General features: G+C 36.6%; 1 protein-coding gene across 1 annotated transcript in view; it reads left to right on the forward strand.

Annotated features, from left to right (window-relative positions):
- The window catches only part of ATF2 (activating transcription factor 2), an 81,437-nt gene that overhangs the window by 53,100 nt on the left and 14,901 nt on the right, over positions 1 to 13,436 (forward strand). Inside the window, exons 9-10 of the mRNA XM_007939624.2 lie at positions 2,740 to 2,889; positions 5,682 to 5,888. Coding sequence (XP_007937815.1) covers positions 2,740 to 2,889; positions 5,682 to 5,888 — 357 coding nt within the window. The remainder of the gene's footprint in view (positions 1 to 2,739; positions 2,890 to 5,681; positions 5,889 to 13,436) is intronic.

Here is a 13,436-nt window from a genome sequence, read left to right on the forward strand (position 1 = left end):
CTTCCTTCCGAGGAGTGGCTGGTAGGTTTGAACCGCCAGCCTTCTGGTTAGCAGTCAAGTGCCTTAGGCACTATGCTACCAGAGCTCCTATATAATCAGTCAGAAAAGAGAAACATGCCTGACCCTGGGGTGACATGGCTTAGCAGTTACAGCATCAAATTTATCTTTTGAATTATTTAAGCCATCTAGTCTCAGATTCAGGCTTCAAAGCTGTTAATTCTGGTTGACTTCTTCTAAGAACTTGCATTTCCACCCCCAGATACACTGAATTAGAATATCTGCAATGAAAATGTCAGTTCTCAGCAGGGGGTAAAGCTGGCATGAACTGGTTTGAAACCCTGTTCAGATTACCTTTCTTCTTCTCTGTGGTTGATTGATTGGTAGGACCAGTGATAATATATGTAACATAGTGCCATGGGAAAATTATGCATTTTAAAATTAAGAAGTCTGGGTTTTTTGCAAGATTTGAACTAGCCTAATCGCTGTGGGACCTTTGCAAATTATCTCTGGTTTCTTAACCTATAAAATGAGAATATTGTTTTATTGAAAAACTAGTAATAACACCCAACAATCTTTTAGAAAAAATTGACAGCAAAGGGCATGTAAGAACTTTAGATGAGTAATGGAACAATTCTAAATCTTGATTGTAAGGGGGATTACATGATTGTATATGCTTATGAAAACTCATGGAGCTATTCACCAAAAATTTCATTTTACTCTGTGTAACTTATGCTGCAATAAAAAAACACAGACTTCCTTTTTAAACTCATACCCAGAATATACAATGATTTCCAGTAGAGAGAAAATGTCCACTAAACAATTGTCCAGGTTGTCTCAGTTTCAATCCTGGTGACTTTTTCATATGTGTTCCTGTTATTAAGGGATCTAGATCACTTATAATAGAAGGTAAAAATAAATGCATAGATGAAAATCAAGAAATTACAGATTTATGAATACTTGTAAATTTTTCTAAATTGTTCTTTTATTTTTTTTTATTTTGATTTTATTTTGATTTGGGTGAAGATTTACAGAGCAAATTCACTTTCCATACAGCAGTTCACATATACTCTGTCGCATGCCATTGACCACAGTTTACCACAATGCAAAAGCTCCCCTCCCACTTCCTCCCCATAGTTACCTCTTCCCAGTGTCCATCCCTCCATACTCTCCTGCCACCTGAGCTGTCTCCCTGTGCATAAGCAGCCCTTACTTCTTCCATGATTGTTCTCTCCAGGGCGTGTGTCTACTTGATGTAAATGTTTAACTCACATGCCTGTACTTTGTTTGGCTGAAAACCGCAGGTCTAAATTGTTCTTAGTTGGAATGGATGAAAGCAGTTGCACTAGAGTCATCTGGGGGCTTTTTCAGAAACTTCTCTCACACTCAGTCTTTGGATACCCAGGGAAGGAGGAGAGGGAAAAATGCCAAGAATCTCTGTTTTTAACACATACACTCAGGTGTTTATTCTAGAAACTTTGGGAAGCATTGAATAGACTGCAGCACAATTTTCATACCTACATTTTATAGCACCCCCCCCCAATATATGCACCTGAATGTGGATCTTAGGCAAATTTAGTGCATGTATCTCTGAATCAAATTATTGTGATAAAACTTTATTTTGGGCTCAAGGACAACCTGTCATTTATTATGGACACTGTAGCAATATTAGTTCCAAGTCTCTTAGGTCCCAGCAGTTGCTTTCAGCACTAAGTATGAATATCTTGTGTTATTTGCTTTATATTTGTAGATTATAACAATAAAACTACCTCCAAAAGTCACATGTTTAATTTCACCAAAGAAACCAATTTCTGTGAATTAGCAATTATATTTTGTTTAGCGCCTAACTGTAGTAAATCGTTGTACCAGTTGCTGAAAGGGATGCAAAGAAGCATAAGACAATCTCTGCTCTTTAGGAGTATACTATCTGATTGGGAATGTAAGATATAGGTGACAGATTTTTGCTGATAGAATAATAAGCTTCATTCAAATTGTGTCTTTATAAAGAAGTTACCTTAAATATTTAGGAGTTCAATAGTTGATCTGCCATACTCTGAAAGTAGGTCAGGTACAATTCATTTAAATGGCAAAACAGAGCCCAACAGAAGGGATAGGCCTGGAACTAGATCTGCTGGAGCCAGGGAAGACCTAAGGGAGTGAAACCCAGCTATAGGCGCCAGGATATTCAGTCTGACAGGCAGCAGAGTGACTTAATGGCAACATCAGGTCATTGTCCAGGTTAGCACATGGCATCAAACCTACAAGCCAAGATTATATGGGACCAAATCTGACAAAGAAGAGATTTAGGTTGAATGTAGAAGGGCCTGAGAAGATGAGGATAACAGAGTATAGGAGTGGAGTGGGAGATAATAGGTAAGAGCACACATAGTTGTTAACTTATGCTGCTTGTTTTAGTTGACTGAAGCTAGTTCTTTTCAATCAACTGTTCCTATTTTTCACTCTTTTTCCAAAATTGATGAAGAATAGCAAAGAATAGAATCCTCTAGTAGTAATCAGAGAAATTCAGGGAAGGTTTCCAAAGGTCTTGTTTGTCTTAATAATAGTTAGTGATCTTAGGAGTACAATCAAATAAGATAAATTTTAATTTTAAAGCTGCATTTGTTTTACATTCCTTAACAATTTTTTTTTTTTGTTGTTAACGAATCAAAAAATATGTTGAGAGTAGTCAATTGAGGTGAAAAGCAGGGAACTTTGTTTTTTTTAATGGTGTTTGCATTTCAGAGATTAAAAGCTGCTTTGACCCAGCAACATCCTCCAGTTACCAATGGAGATACTGTCAAAGGTCATGGTAGTGGATTGGTTAGGAGTCAGTCAGAGGAATCTCGACCACAATCATTACAGCAGCCAGCCACGTCCACTACAGAAACTCCGGTATGTATATAGCTTTCATCATTCAGTACTCTGTTGTTGTCATCCTTAAAAAAATAAATGCAGTATAACTTAAATGACTACTTTATGTACTTTGAAATAATTTATTTCTGGTTATATTTTTATTCCAAAAATGTAGCAGAAACTTTAAGAAAAAGTTATTATTGTTACTGTTAGTTTCTGTTGAGTTGATTCTGACTCATGGTCACCCCATGTGTGCAGGGAAGAACTGCTCCAAAGGTTTTTAATTACGTGACCTTTTGGAAGCAAGTCTCCAGAGCTGTCCTCAGAAACGAAAACTCTAAAGTGCCTATAAATGGGTTTGAACCACCAGTCTTTCTGCTGGCACTAAATCAATTGTGCCACTCAGTGACTCCACTAAAACCAAAACTAAACTCAGTGCCATCAAGTCAATTCTGACTCATATCGACCCCCTTTCAGTTTCCAAGGTGGTAAATCTTTATGGAAATAGATTGCCCAGTCTTCCCTCCGCGGAGCAGCTGGTGGGTTTGAACCGCCAACCTTCTGGTTAGCAGTCAAATGCCTTAGGCACTATACTCAGTGTAAAAGGGTTGATACAAAAAAAATATAGTTGAGCAGTTGTTACTGTTAAGGACATCCTGTAAATATTTGTGTGGGTGTCTCTTTATGTTGGTCTGACGTGGCACAGTGCCCATAAATACTCATGAAGGGGAAAGCATTTTTTCTAGAACAGTGAAACTACATTCTGCTTTAAGAAACTTGAAACTTACTTCATTCTCCATTGCTTTATTGGTGACTTGCTTATGTGGAAAGTTAGCTCTATAATTAAAAAAAGTAATATTAGACTCTTAATATTAAGAGCAGAAAGTTTTCTTTTAATGCTCTTTTGATTATTTTAAAATAGCACTAACTTGTCATTAAAACCAAACCAAAACTCAGTATTAACATTAGATGGTTTCCTTGCGATGATAAGTAGGTTTGATATGAACTGTGCTCCAAACAAACTGAAAATTTAAGTTACGGAAAAATTTAATAGACTTAAGTTACACTCACTGCGGTCGAGTCTGATCCAACTTATAGTGACCCCTCCTTGGGTTTCTGAGACGGTATCACTACAGGAGTAGATTGCCCATCCTTCCTTCTGAGGAGTGGCTGGTGGGTTTGAACCACCAAACTTCTGGTTAGCAGTCAGATGCCTTAGGCAATAGCTTTGGGCAAATCTGCTGCAAAAGACCTCTTTAAAGTGTTAACAAGGAAAGATGTCACTCTTAAAACTAAGGTCCACCTTACCCATTGTTACAGCCATTGTGTCAACCCATCTCATTAAGGGTCTTCCCCTTTTTCATTAACCCTCTACTTTACCAAGTATAATATCCCTTTCCAGGGATTGGTCCCTCCTGACAGCATGATCATACTACAAGAGATGAAGTCTGACCATTCTCATTTCTAATGAATATTCCAGCTGTGCTTCTTCTGAGACAGAGTTATTCAAACTTCTGTCAGTCCATAGTACAGTCAATATTTTTCGCCAATACTGTAATTCAGAACCATCAGTTCTTCTTTAATCTTATTCATTGCCCAGCTTTCACATGCATATGGAAAAAAAAAAAACCAAACTCACTGCCATCGAGTCGGATCTGGCTCATAGCAACCCCTCCTTGGGTTTCAGAAAAGGCAGTATTATTAGGGAAGTAGATTGTCCCATCTTCCTATTGAAAAGATAGCGGCTTGGGTAAGGTGAACCTTAGTTTTAAGAGTGACATCTTTCCTCTCAGGCTGTGTACAGGTTCTTCAGGGGCACAATTAAGTGTTCTGGAATTCCCATTCTATGTCTGGCCTCTTAAGAACAGGCCTTGGGCTGCTGCTTATGATTCTGTCTTCCTCTTGTGTAGTTAAAGGAAGTCAAAAGATGCCGCTTCCTTGCCTATTTAACAGTAAAAGATTGTTTTCAAGTTTCTCATTTGGATTATATCCCTATGGCTACAACATACTGTCATCTATGTCGTTTCCAAAGTTTCATTTCCTGTCTCCTGTATTCAAGTGTTCTGTGGCACAATTTGGGGGAGCCCATGAGAGGTTTGGGGTACCTTATTATATAGTGCTAGACATAAGACTATGTGACTAGTGAATGGATACTTTTTTCTGTGGTTAAATTGAAATAAACAGGCTAATTCATTGAGGGGGAATCAATTAAAATGGAAATCTGGGCTCCTATGTAATTCTGCCCACCATGAAGGTGAATATTAATAATTACATGAACCTGACCTCTAGAAAAGAATTCAGCTAAATCTTGAAAACTAAAAAAAAGCTCAGTAAACCAGAATATGTCCGTACTTTTGCTTCTTAATTTTAGAAAAATCAGTTATTGAAGATACATTTTGAGACTAGCATAAAACACATGGCTTCCCATGGTAAATTTAAATAGTTACTGAAATTTTCAATTTTGTAACTTACAAACAGTAGTTTTTAAGAATTGCATGATACCATAAAGTCCCTTAAAAAGTACATTTGGAAATATATAGTTGCACTGTATGTTCAGTTTTTTCATGCTATTTCTACCTAAATGAAAATATTATATGTACCTTAATTAAAGAATGCATTCACTACAGCAGTGCCTTAGTGAACATCTTGCATACCTCATTTATTTCAATGAGTTAAACCACAGGCTGATTCTCATATTATCATAAAATACTGATATATACAAAGAGACTTAGAAAGAGTTACTAACTCTTCTCCTCTACCACCTTTTACTGCCTGTGTTAATTGACTCACTTGACACAATTATAACAAGTTCTCATTTTTGTTTATTATAGGCTTCTCCAGCTCACACAACTCCACAGACCCAAAATACAAGTGGTCGTCGAAGAAGAGCAGCTAATGAAGATCCTGATGAAAAAAGGAGGAAGTTTCTAGAGAGAAACAGAGCAGCAGCTTCTAGATGCCGACAAAAAAGAAAAGTATGGGTTCAGTCTTTAGAGAAGAAAGCAGAAGACTTGAGTTCCTTAAATGGTCAACTGCAGGTATGATGATACATGTGAATTTTGTTTTATTTATTTATGTTTAATAATTATAAACATGGTTTTTCCCTGTTTTTCTAGTTACCATCCATCCAGGCATTTTAGGACATGATAGTGGGAATTTATGGAATCTTTAGTAAATCATACTTTTGTAAAGTTATTTGATTGGTGAGATGAAGTGATATGAAGCTCTCAGCACTGATACAGTGAGAAAATATAAAATGTAAGTGTCTGTCTGTGTAACACAAAAGTACCTAAACTATCTGGTCTGAACTATTATAAAGTTGTTATATAAAATTCAAACAAAGAATTGAAAGCATTTCACTTTTTTCTTGTTTATTTATTTATTTATTTTGCTTTATATCACATCTATAAAGTTGCGTCAGTAGCAGTTTTTATTTTTAAGTTCTTTTGTCCTTTTAATTATAAATTTTTGTTTGTTTGTTTTATTCAAAGTGAATATAATGCTCGTGAAAGGTGCCAGATTGACAGCTTTGGAAACTGAAGGACTCTATTTACCCACAGACCAGGTACAATATGGCCAGTGGCAGTACCTATCTTTTCATACTGCCCTGCCAGTGTGCCTCAATACATTTCTTAAGTACCTCGTAGGGTACAAAGGTTTTAAGGCTCTCTCCCCATCATTCTTTGATTCTCATGGTAAGATTTCCAGGGATGGTTTCAAGTAGCACCAAGTATACCTCCTTCCTTCCATATTTCCCTTCCTCCCTTTTTGTTTTTATTGTTTTGTTTTTAATGTTGTGAATATTTTTAACTAGAATCTTCTAAGGTACCAATTGCAGAACGTTGAGTATAAAGGTAATTGTAATGAATTGGTTATTAATAATATAGTTCAATCTTCTCAGTTACCCATTCCTGGTTGAAATGAGTCTTTTTTGTATATCATAATTGATGACAAGGATCTTATTCTCTTCTTTGAGTTATCTTTAATAAAGATGCCATCAGCATAAATATCTTCAAATGCTTAGGGAAAAGTTTTTAGCATTAGACCTAACATTTACCCAAAGGTCAATTTTTGAACTTAACTATTGACATGTTAGCTTTGGAACAAGTAAATCATCTGGCCAACATTTGGTTTTAACCATTTTATTTTAACCATGTTAACCATGTGGAAAAAATTTAAATACTACTTACCACATTATTTAGACTTCAAATGTATATTTATATACTAGATCATGTTATGAAGTACTACCAAATTATTGTCATCATCTGATAAATGAATTCATATATTCAGAAACTATTTTCACAATGTTCTAGGAAAAACTTCTGAAATATTTTCCCTTCAAAATAAAATGAAACAGATCACAGGTACTAATTTATTTATATACTACAAAAAATGGCTGTTTTTCCCCATTCTCTTGGCTAGAATGTCAAATCTACAGTTATAACAATAATAATTATTTAGATTTTCAAATATTAATGTTATATTAACTAAGTGAGTTAGGTACATCTGTTTTTTTCTTGTCCTTAATAAAATCTTCTGAGTGGCTTTCCTACTTTATAGTTCCATGACATTGAACATATTAATTTCTGTTAGCCTCAGTTGGTTAGCCTGTAGAATAGGGATAATACACCTGCTGGTCTTAACTTCTCAGAAACAAAAACAAACTTACTGCCGTGGAGTCAGATCCAACTCACAGTGACCCCTCCTTGAGTTTCCAACGCGGTATCACTACAGAAGTAGATTGCCCAACCTTCCTTCTGTGGAGTGGCTGGTGGATTTGAACCACCAGCCTTCTGGTTAGCAGTCAAATGCCTTAGGCACTATGCCACCAGAGTGTTGTATAAATCAGTCCAATGAAAATGAATACAATTGTTTTTTCATACAGAGCATTTTTATTTTAATAAGAAAAATTGATCAGTATTTTCCTTTGTAATTTGGCTTATTGTGCCTAGTTTAAGAAATGAAAATCTTTGAAATCTAGAAAACAATATAAGTATATGGCACCATTTACAGTGTGTTCTTGGACTTTAGGTTGTTTCAGTTTTCTATCTTGACCCAAATTATGGCCAATATTAATAGCTTTTAATGATACACTGTTATTTCCTTAATTATACTCCAAACTGGTCACCATTATTAATAGCAACAGTGCTTCCGTATTTCAGAAAAATATAGAAAATTCTATATTCCAAATACATGCAATCTTTATTTCATTAATCTTAAGTTTTTGGGTTTTTTTAAATGATAGAAATGTCATTATTGTAACATTTTGCTTTTTTATACGTCCCAGATTGAATAGAATTTTTGTGGTTAGGGAAATCAAAGACAGGATTTCTCTTCTAGGTAGAAGTTATCTGGCATTTCTTTTTGAAACATTAGACTTAAGTGGAAGTCACATTCAATAAATCACTGAAGTAAATTCTACAGTTGAACATTCATTTAGTTATTACCCCAGATTACAAACAGAATAAGCAAAAGTTTTTTTAAACATTAAAAACTGACTGATAATGGCATGGTTATAATTACATAACCATATATAATTAAGTATAAGAAAGTAAGTAGTTTTTGAGAAGCATACTGAAATAGGAGGTAAAATAATGTAATGTCATAGGTTTACTTTCAGATCTTCCACAGAGAAGAAAAATAAGGTCTGCTTGAATGTAGTAACCTGGGGAAATATTTTCAATCCATTGTTATGGACAAAGTATAACTTACATAGTAAAATATATGGCATCATTATTTTTCATTAATAAAGAGTTAGTAATTAGGTGGCTTACTTCAGAGATTGTGTCAGTATAAGTAAAAAAAAAATCAGGAATGACATGTACCAAGATTTAAATAATGGTCCAAAAGGAAATGGGAAGCAGGGGTGGGTAGAGAAGAAAGGATACTTCAATTGGGACTTCCATTTTATTCTTTAAATGGGTATGTGGCTTTTCCTTTTTGCTGTGTTTTAGGTATTTGCCAAATAAAATTAAAATGATTCTTGTGTGTGTGTGTGTGTGTGTGTGTGAGAGAGTGAGATATGGGTGAAAATTTACAGAGCAAATTCACTTTCCATACAGCAGTTCACATATACTTTGTCTCATCACACTGACTACAATTTACCCCAATGTGTAACAGCTCCCCTCCCACTTCCTCCTGATAGTTACCTTTTCCCTACGTCCATCCCTCCATACATTCCTGCCCCCTGAGCTGTCTCTCTATGCATAAACAGCCCTTCTTTCTCCCATGATTGTTCTCTCCAAGGAGTGTATCTACCTGAGATAAATGTTCAACTCATATGCCTGTCTTTTGTTTGGCTGGAAACCACAGGTGTGGGTTTAATTCTCGACCTGAAGGGCAGCTAGAGTCCATTGTCTCAGTGGTTCCACCAGGCTCTACCAGACCAGCAAACCTGCCCCCCCCCCTTTTTTTTTCTCCAAATGATTTTGAGTTTTGTTCCACATTGTTCTGCCACTCTATCCAGGATCTCCTACATAGATTCCCCTGTAAGTGGTTGACACTGGTAGCCGGGCACCATCTAGTTCTTCTGATCTCATAGTCGTATAGGCTGCGAATCGCATGGTGTACCAGTCACTAGGACTAATTGTTTCCATGAATCTTTAGTTTTCTTCATTGTTCTTTGCTGTGGACGAGGAGAGACCCATTGTTGCATCTTGATGGCTGCTTGCAAGCTTTTAAGATTCCAGTCGCTACTCGCATAAGTAAGAAGTGGAACAATGTAAAGCAGTTCTTAAGAAGTAAAAGATTTTGGTTTTCAGAGTATAAAGACTTAACCTTCTCATAGTGGATCCAGGCAGAAAAAAATATCTTTCAGTCTATCAATAGCAAAACTGTTAACTGTGAAGAATAGAATGACTTGTAAAGAAAATTGAATGTCCAAGAAATAATTAAATTCTACTTTATGTGAAAACATTCATCAATTCTACTTTTCCTTAATAATCCTTCAGGTGACATCCAGATTTAACTGATTAATGTAGTGGACAGTAATTAACCATAACAACAACAACAACAAAAACTCACTGCCATTGTGTAGGATCTGACACATAGCAACCCCTCCTTGGGTTTCCAAGGCTGCATCACTATGGAAGTAGATTGCCCAGTCTTCATAGCTGTTGGGTTGGAATCACCAGCCTTCTGGTTAGCAGTCAAATGCCTTTTAGGCACTATGCCACCAGAGCTCCCATAATTACTTACATATTATGTATAGTAAAAGATTTAACAAGTGTTGGGTATGGCTATTCCTATTTTTTTACCAAATATATATTAGGTTCTAGGGAAAATATTATAAGCTTTATTGCTTCATTCAGTATTTCAGCTTTCTTAAATCAATGCTGAGAAGTTATCTTCTCATTAAATTGTATGAGCAACGTGGTTAATATATTTGGCTATTGGCACTTCAAACCCACTAGCCGCTTTGTGGAAGAACAATGAAGCAGTCACCTGCTGTAAAGATTTACAGCCTTGGAAACCCTATGGGACAGTTCTGCTCTGCCCTGTAGGGTCACTGTGAGTTGGAATTGACTCTACAGCAGGGGGTTTGGGTGGTTTTTTTTTTTTTTTTTTTAGTTGGTATGTGATTTTGTTATTTCTTACTGGAAATGGTTTGTTATCTCCTACTGGAAATGTTTATGCTTTACCTTTCTTTCCATTTTTGAGGTTAGTTTTCAGTTTACTGTTTTAACATGTTTCCTTTATGAAGAAAAAGAGCTATCTTCACTATACTAAAATTAGCTTGTTAACAACTACTATGTGGATAAAACTTGGAAATTTTACTGTGGATTTTGCTTTCAAAACTCAGGTATTTCAAAGGTAAGTGTGGAACAGAAGCAGCTCAATAAATTTGATAGCTGGATATGTGAGGATTTTTGACTCACAAGTTAATGATGTGGAAAAGGCTTTGTTTATCGGTCCATCAGCTTATTGGGAATGAGATCAAATCTTTTGTTCTTGGTTGTTGTTGTTGTTGTTGTTATGTGCCGTCGAGTCGGCCCCGACTCATAGCGACCCCTCCTTGGGTTTCCGAGGCAGTATCACTACGGAAGTAGGATTGCCCAACCTTCCTTCCAAGGAGTGGCAGCTAAGCGATATTTTGTTTTAGTATTCATCACTTGAAATGGGAAGGAATACCAACAATTGGAAGATGCTATACAGTACTTGTTTTAATTCCTGTAAAAGATATTATTCTGGTGTCACTGTCTTCCTTTGTTCACCCTGAGTTTTAACTGTATTGTAGAGGAGAAAGAGTAAGGTAGTGTGCCACCTCTACTTTATGCATTTTATTCTGCATTTGAGAAGTAGGATTTTTTTTATAACTAGTGTTTACTACAAATCTTTCTGAGTCTTTACTTACCCATCAGTCAAACTGATAGAATAAGTGCTTGTATGAATAGCAAATGAGAGTGCAGATAGAAAAATATGTTGTAACAACACTATGCAAATACTAGTTATTTGTTACTATCATTCTGACGTTATCCTTGCACTTACAGAGTATGTGTCCTAGCAAAGAAGATAGTCATGGAACGAGTTACTAACATACGAGAGTAGGACCAGGGTCATCCCCATTCATTTGGCAGAATATTTTAAAAAATATTGCCTACTTCTGTTAAGAACCCTGTCATCTTTTTCTTTTTTTTGTCTTATTATTATAGATCTAAATTAAAAACTGTTCTCAAAATAATCAGATTTTGCTTCCATGACAACCAATGGAAGTATATAGTAGGAATGTTGATACCCAATCAAATATAGAAAGTTCCTATCTGTGACAATATGAAAATCCTCAAAGGAAGAAACTGTCCAATATTATTTCTTTAATTTTGAGGGTAGTAGCTAAATTAGAAAGTCAAAGATCGTAAATTTAAAAACTACCTGGTCAGTCCGTTGATTTTTCCTGGCCTGATTTCATCAGCTGATCTGCTTCAGATAAACAGTGTAAAAAACTTATGTGATCTACCAGTATGTAACATGGGGGCAGTGGTAGTTCAGTGGTAGAATTCTCACCTCTAGAGGGGCAACCCAAGTTCCATTGCCGGACAGTTCACCTCAAGCACAGCCATTACTTGTCTGTCAGTGGAGGCTTATATGTTGCTATGATACTGACCAGATTTCGCTGGAACTTTCAGATCAAGACACTAAGTAGAAAGGTCTGGTAGTCTGCTTCCAAAAATCAGCCAGTAAAAGCCCTGAGGATCACAACAATTTGATCCTAAAGTGCATGGGATATCACCATGAATTGGGGACTGACTGGTGGCATAGTGCCTAAGACATTTGACTGCTAACCAGAAGGGTAGCGGTTCAGACCCACCAGCCACTCCTTGGAAGGAAGATTGGGCAGTCTACCTGTGCAGTGATAACTGCGTTGGAAACCCAAGGAAGAGTCGCTATGAGTCAGATCTGACTCAATGGCTGTGAGTTTGGTTTTTGGTTTAGACAGCATCTAATAACAAAAACAACAGTATGTAGTTAACTTGTGAGTAGCCATATTAATAGAGTGAAGCAGTGGTACAGTTAATGCCAGAATATTATCCATTTGATTTTAGACCAGAATAACAGTTTTTTCAGCATCGGTTTTATCTTCTCAAATATATTGCTTTGAAAAAAAAATTATAATTTCTTGTATTCGAATGGGGCTTTTAGGTTTTCAGAATACGTTCATATTCCTTATTTCACTTGATCATCAAAATGACCCAGGAAAATCATTAACATGTTCTGCGTATATGCTACTTAAAAATAGTAGATAAGACTGGTTCCGGTAAGATAGCAGACTAGGCAGAAAGACTGGACAGACCCTTTTCAACAAAGAAAACGGAAACCAATTAACACAGACACAGAAGATAATCCTGGACCCCTGAGCCTCTAAGGGAAGGATATAGAAGTGGACTAAACTCCAACTGGCAGAAGAATTTGCATGAAAATACCAAAAAATGGAGACAGACGGAGCTGCGATCTAGCATCGATCCTGAGGGATCCTGACAGCATAGACAGCTTGGAGATTCTCGAATGGTGGTAGGACCTAAGAATTAATCTAAAACTCAGCCCTGCTAGTCAGGGATTGCACGGAGGACTGTGCACGGTGGCTGGGGAATAAAGGGAGAAGGTGAAGAGAAAGGCGGGCTGAGCTGTGGACTTTTGCCGGTCCGAAGGGCACAGCCATTTTGAATGCTACAAATGGCTTGACTATTTTGGAAATTTAAAGAGACAACAGTCTCCGAGATTCCAGGGGCTTAAGAAGAGGTTTGGCTTTCCAGCAACCCCAAGGACACTCCGGACCTGCAAGATTGAAAAGGTGTGATGTTCCTCTTGTTACTTATATCCCACACCCCCTTGGTGAACGGAGGTGTGACCATCCCCCACTACCACCTACCTTCTGGGCTCACAGGAACTTCATCACAGTCTGTGTGCTCAGACGGAGCCTGGGTGCCCTGCCCTGTCCTCCACCGATTTTTTTTTTGTTTGTTTTCTTCTTTTTCTTTTTCGCTTTCTTTTTTCTAGTGATTAGTTTGCTTGTATTTGTCTGTTTTAAAACAACTATTATTATTAATACTTTGGTCCTTTTTACTATTAATCTTATTCTTCCCCTCCCAGGT

Source organism: Orycteropus afer, unplaced genomic scaffold (genome assembly GCF_000298275.1).
Source record: "Orycteropus afer afer isolate SDZICR_OR568_19922 unplaced genomic scaffold, OryAfe1.0 scaffold00001, whole genome shotgun sequence".
In the NCBI taxonomy this organism is placed as follows: domain Eukaryota; kingdom Metazoa; phylum Chordata; class Mammalia; order Tubulidentata; family Orycteropodidae; genus Orycteropus; species Orycteropus afer.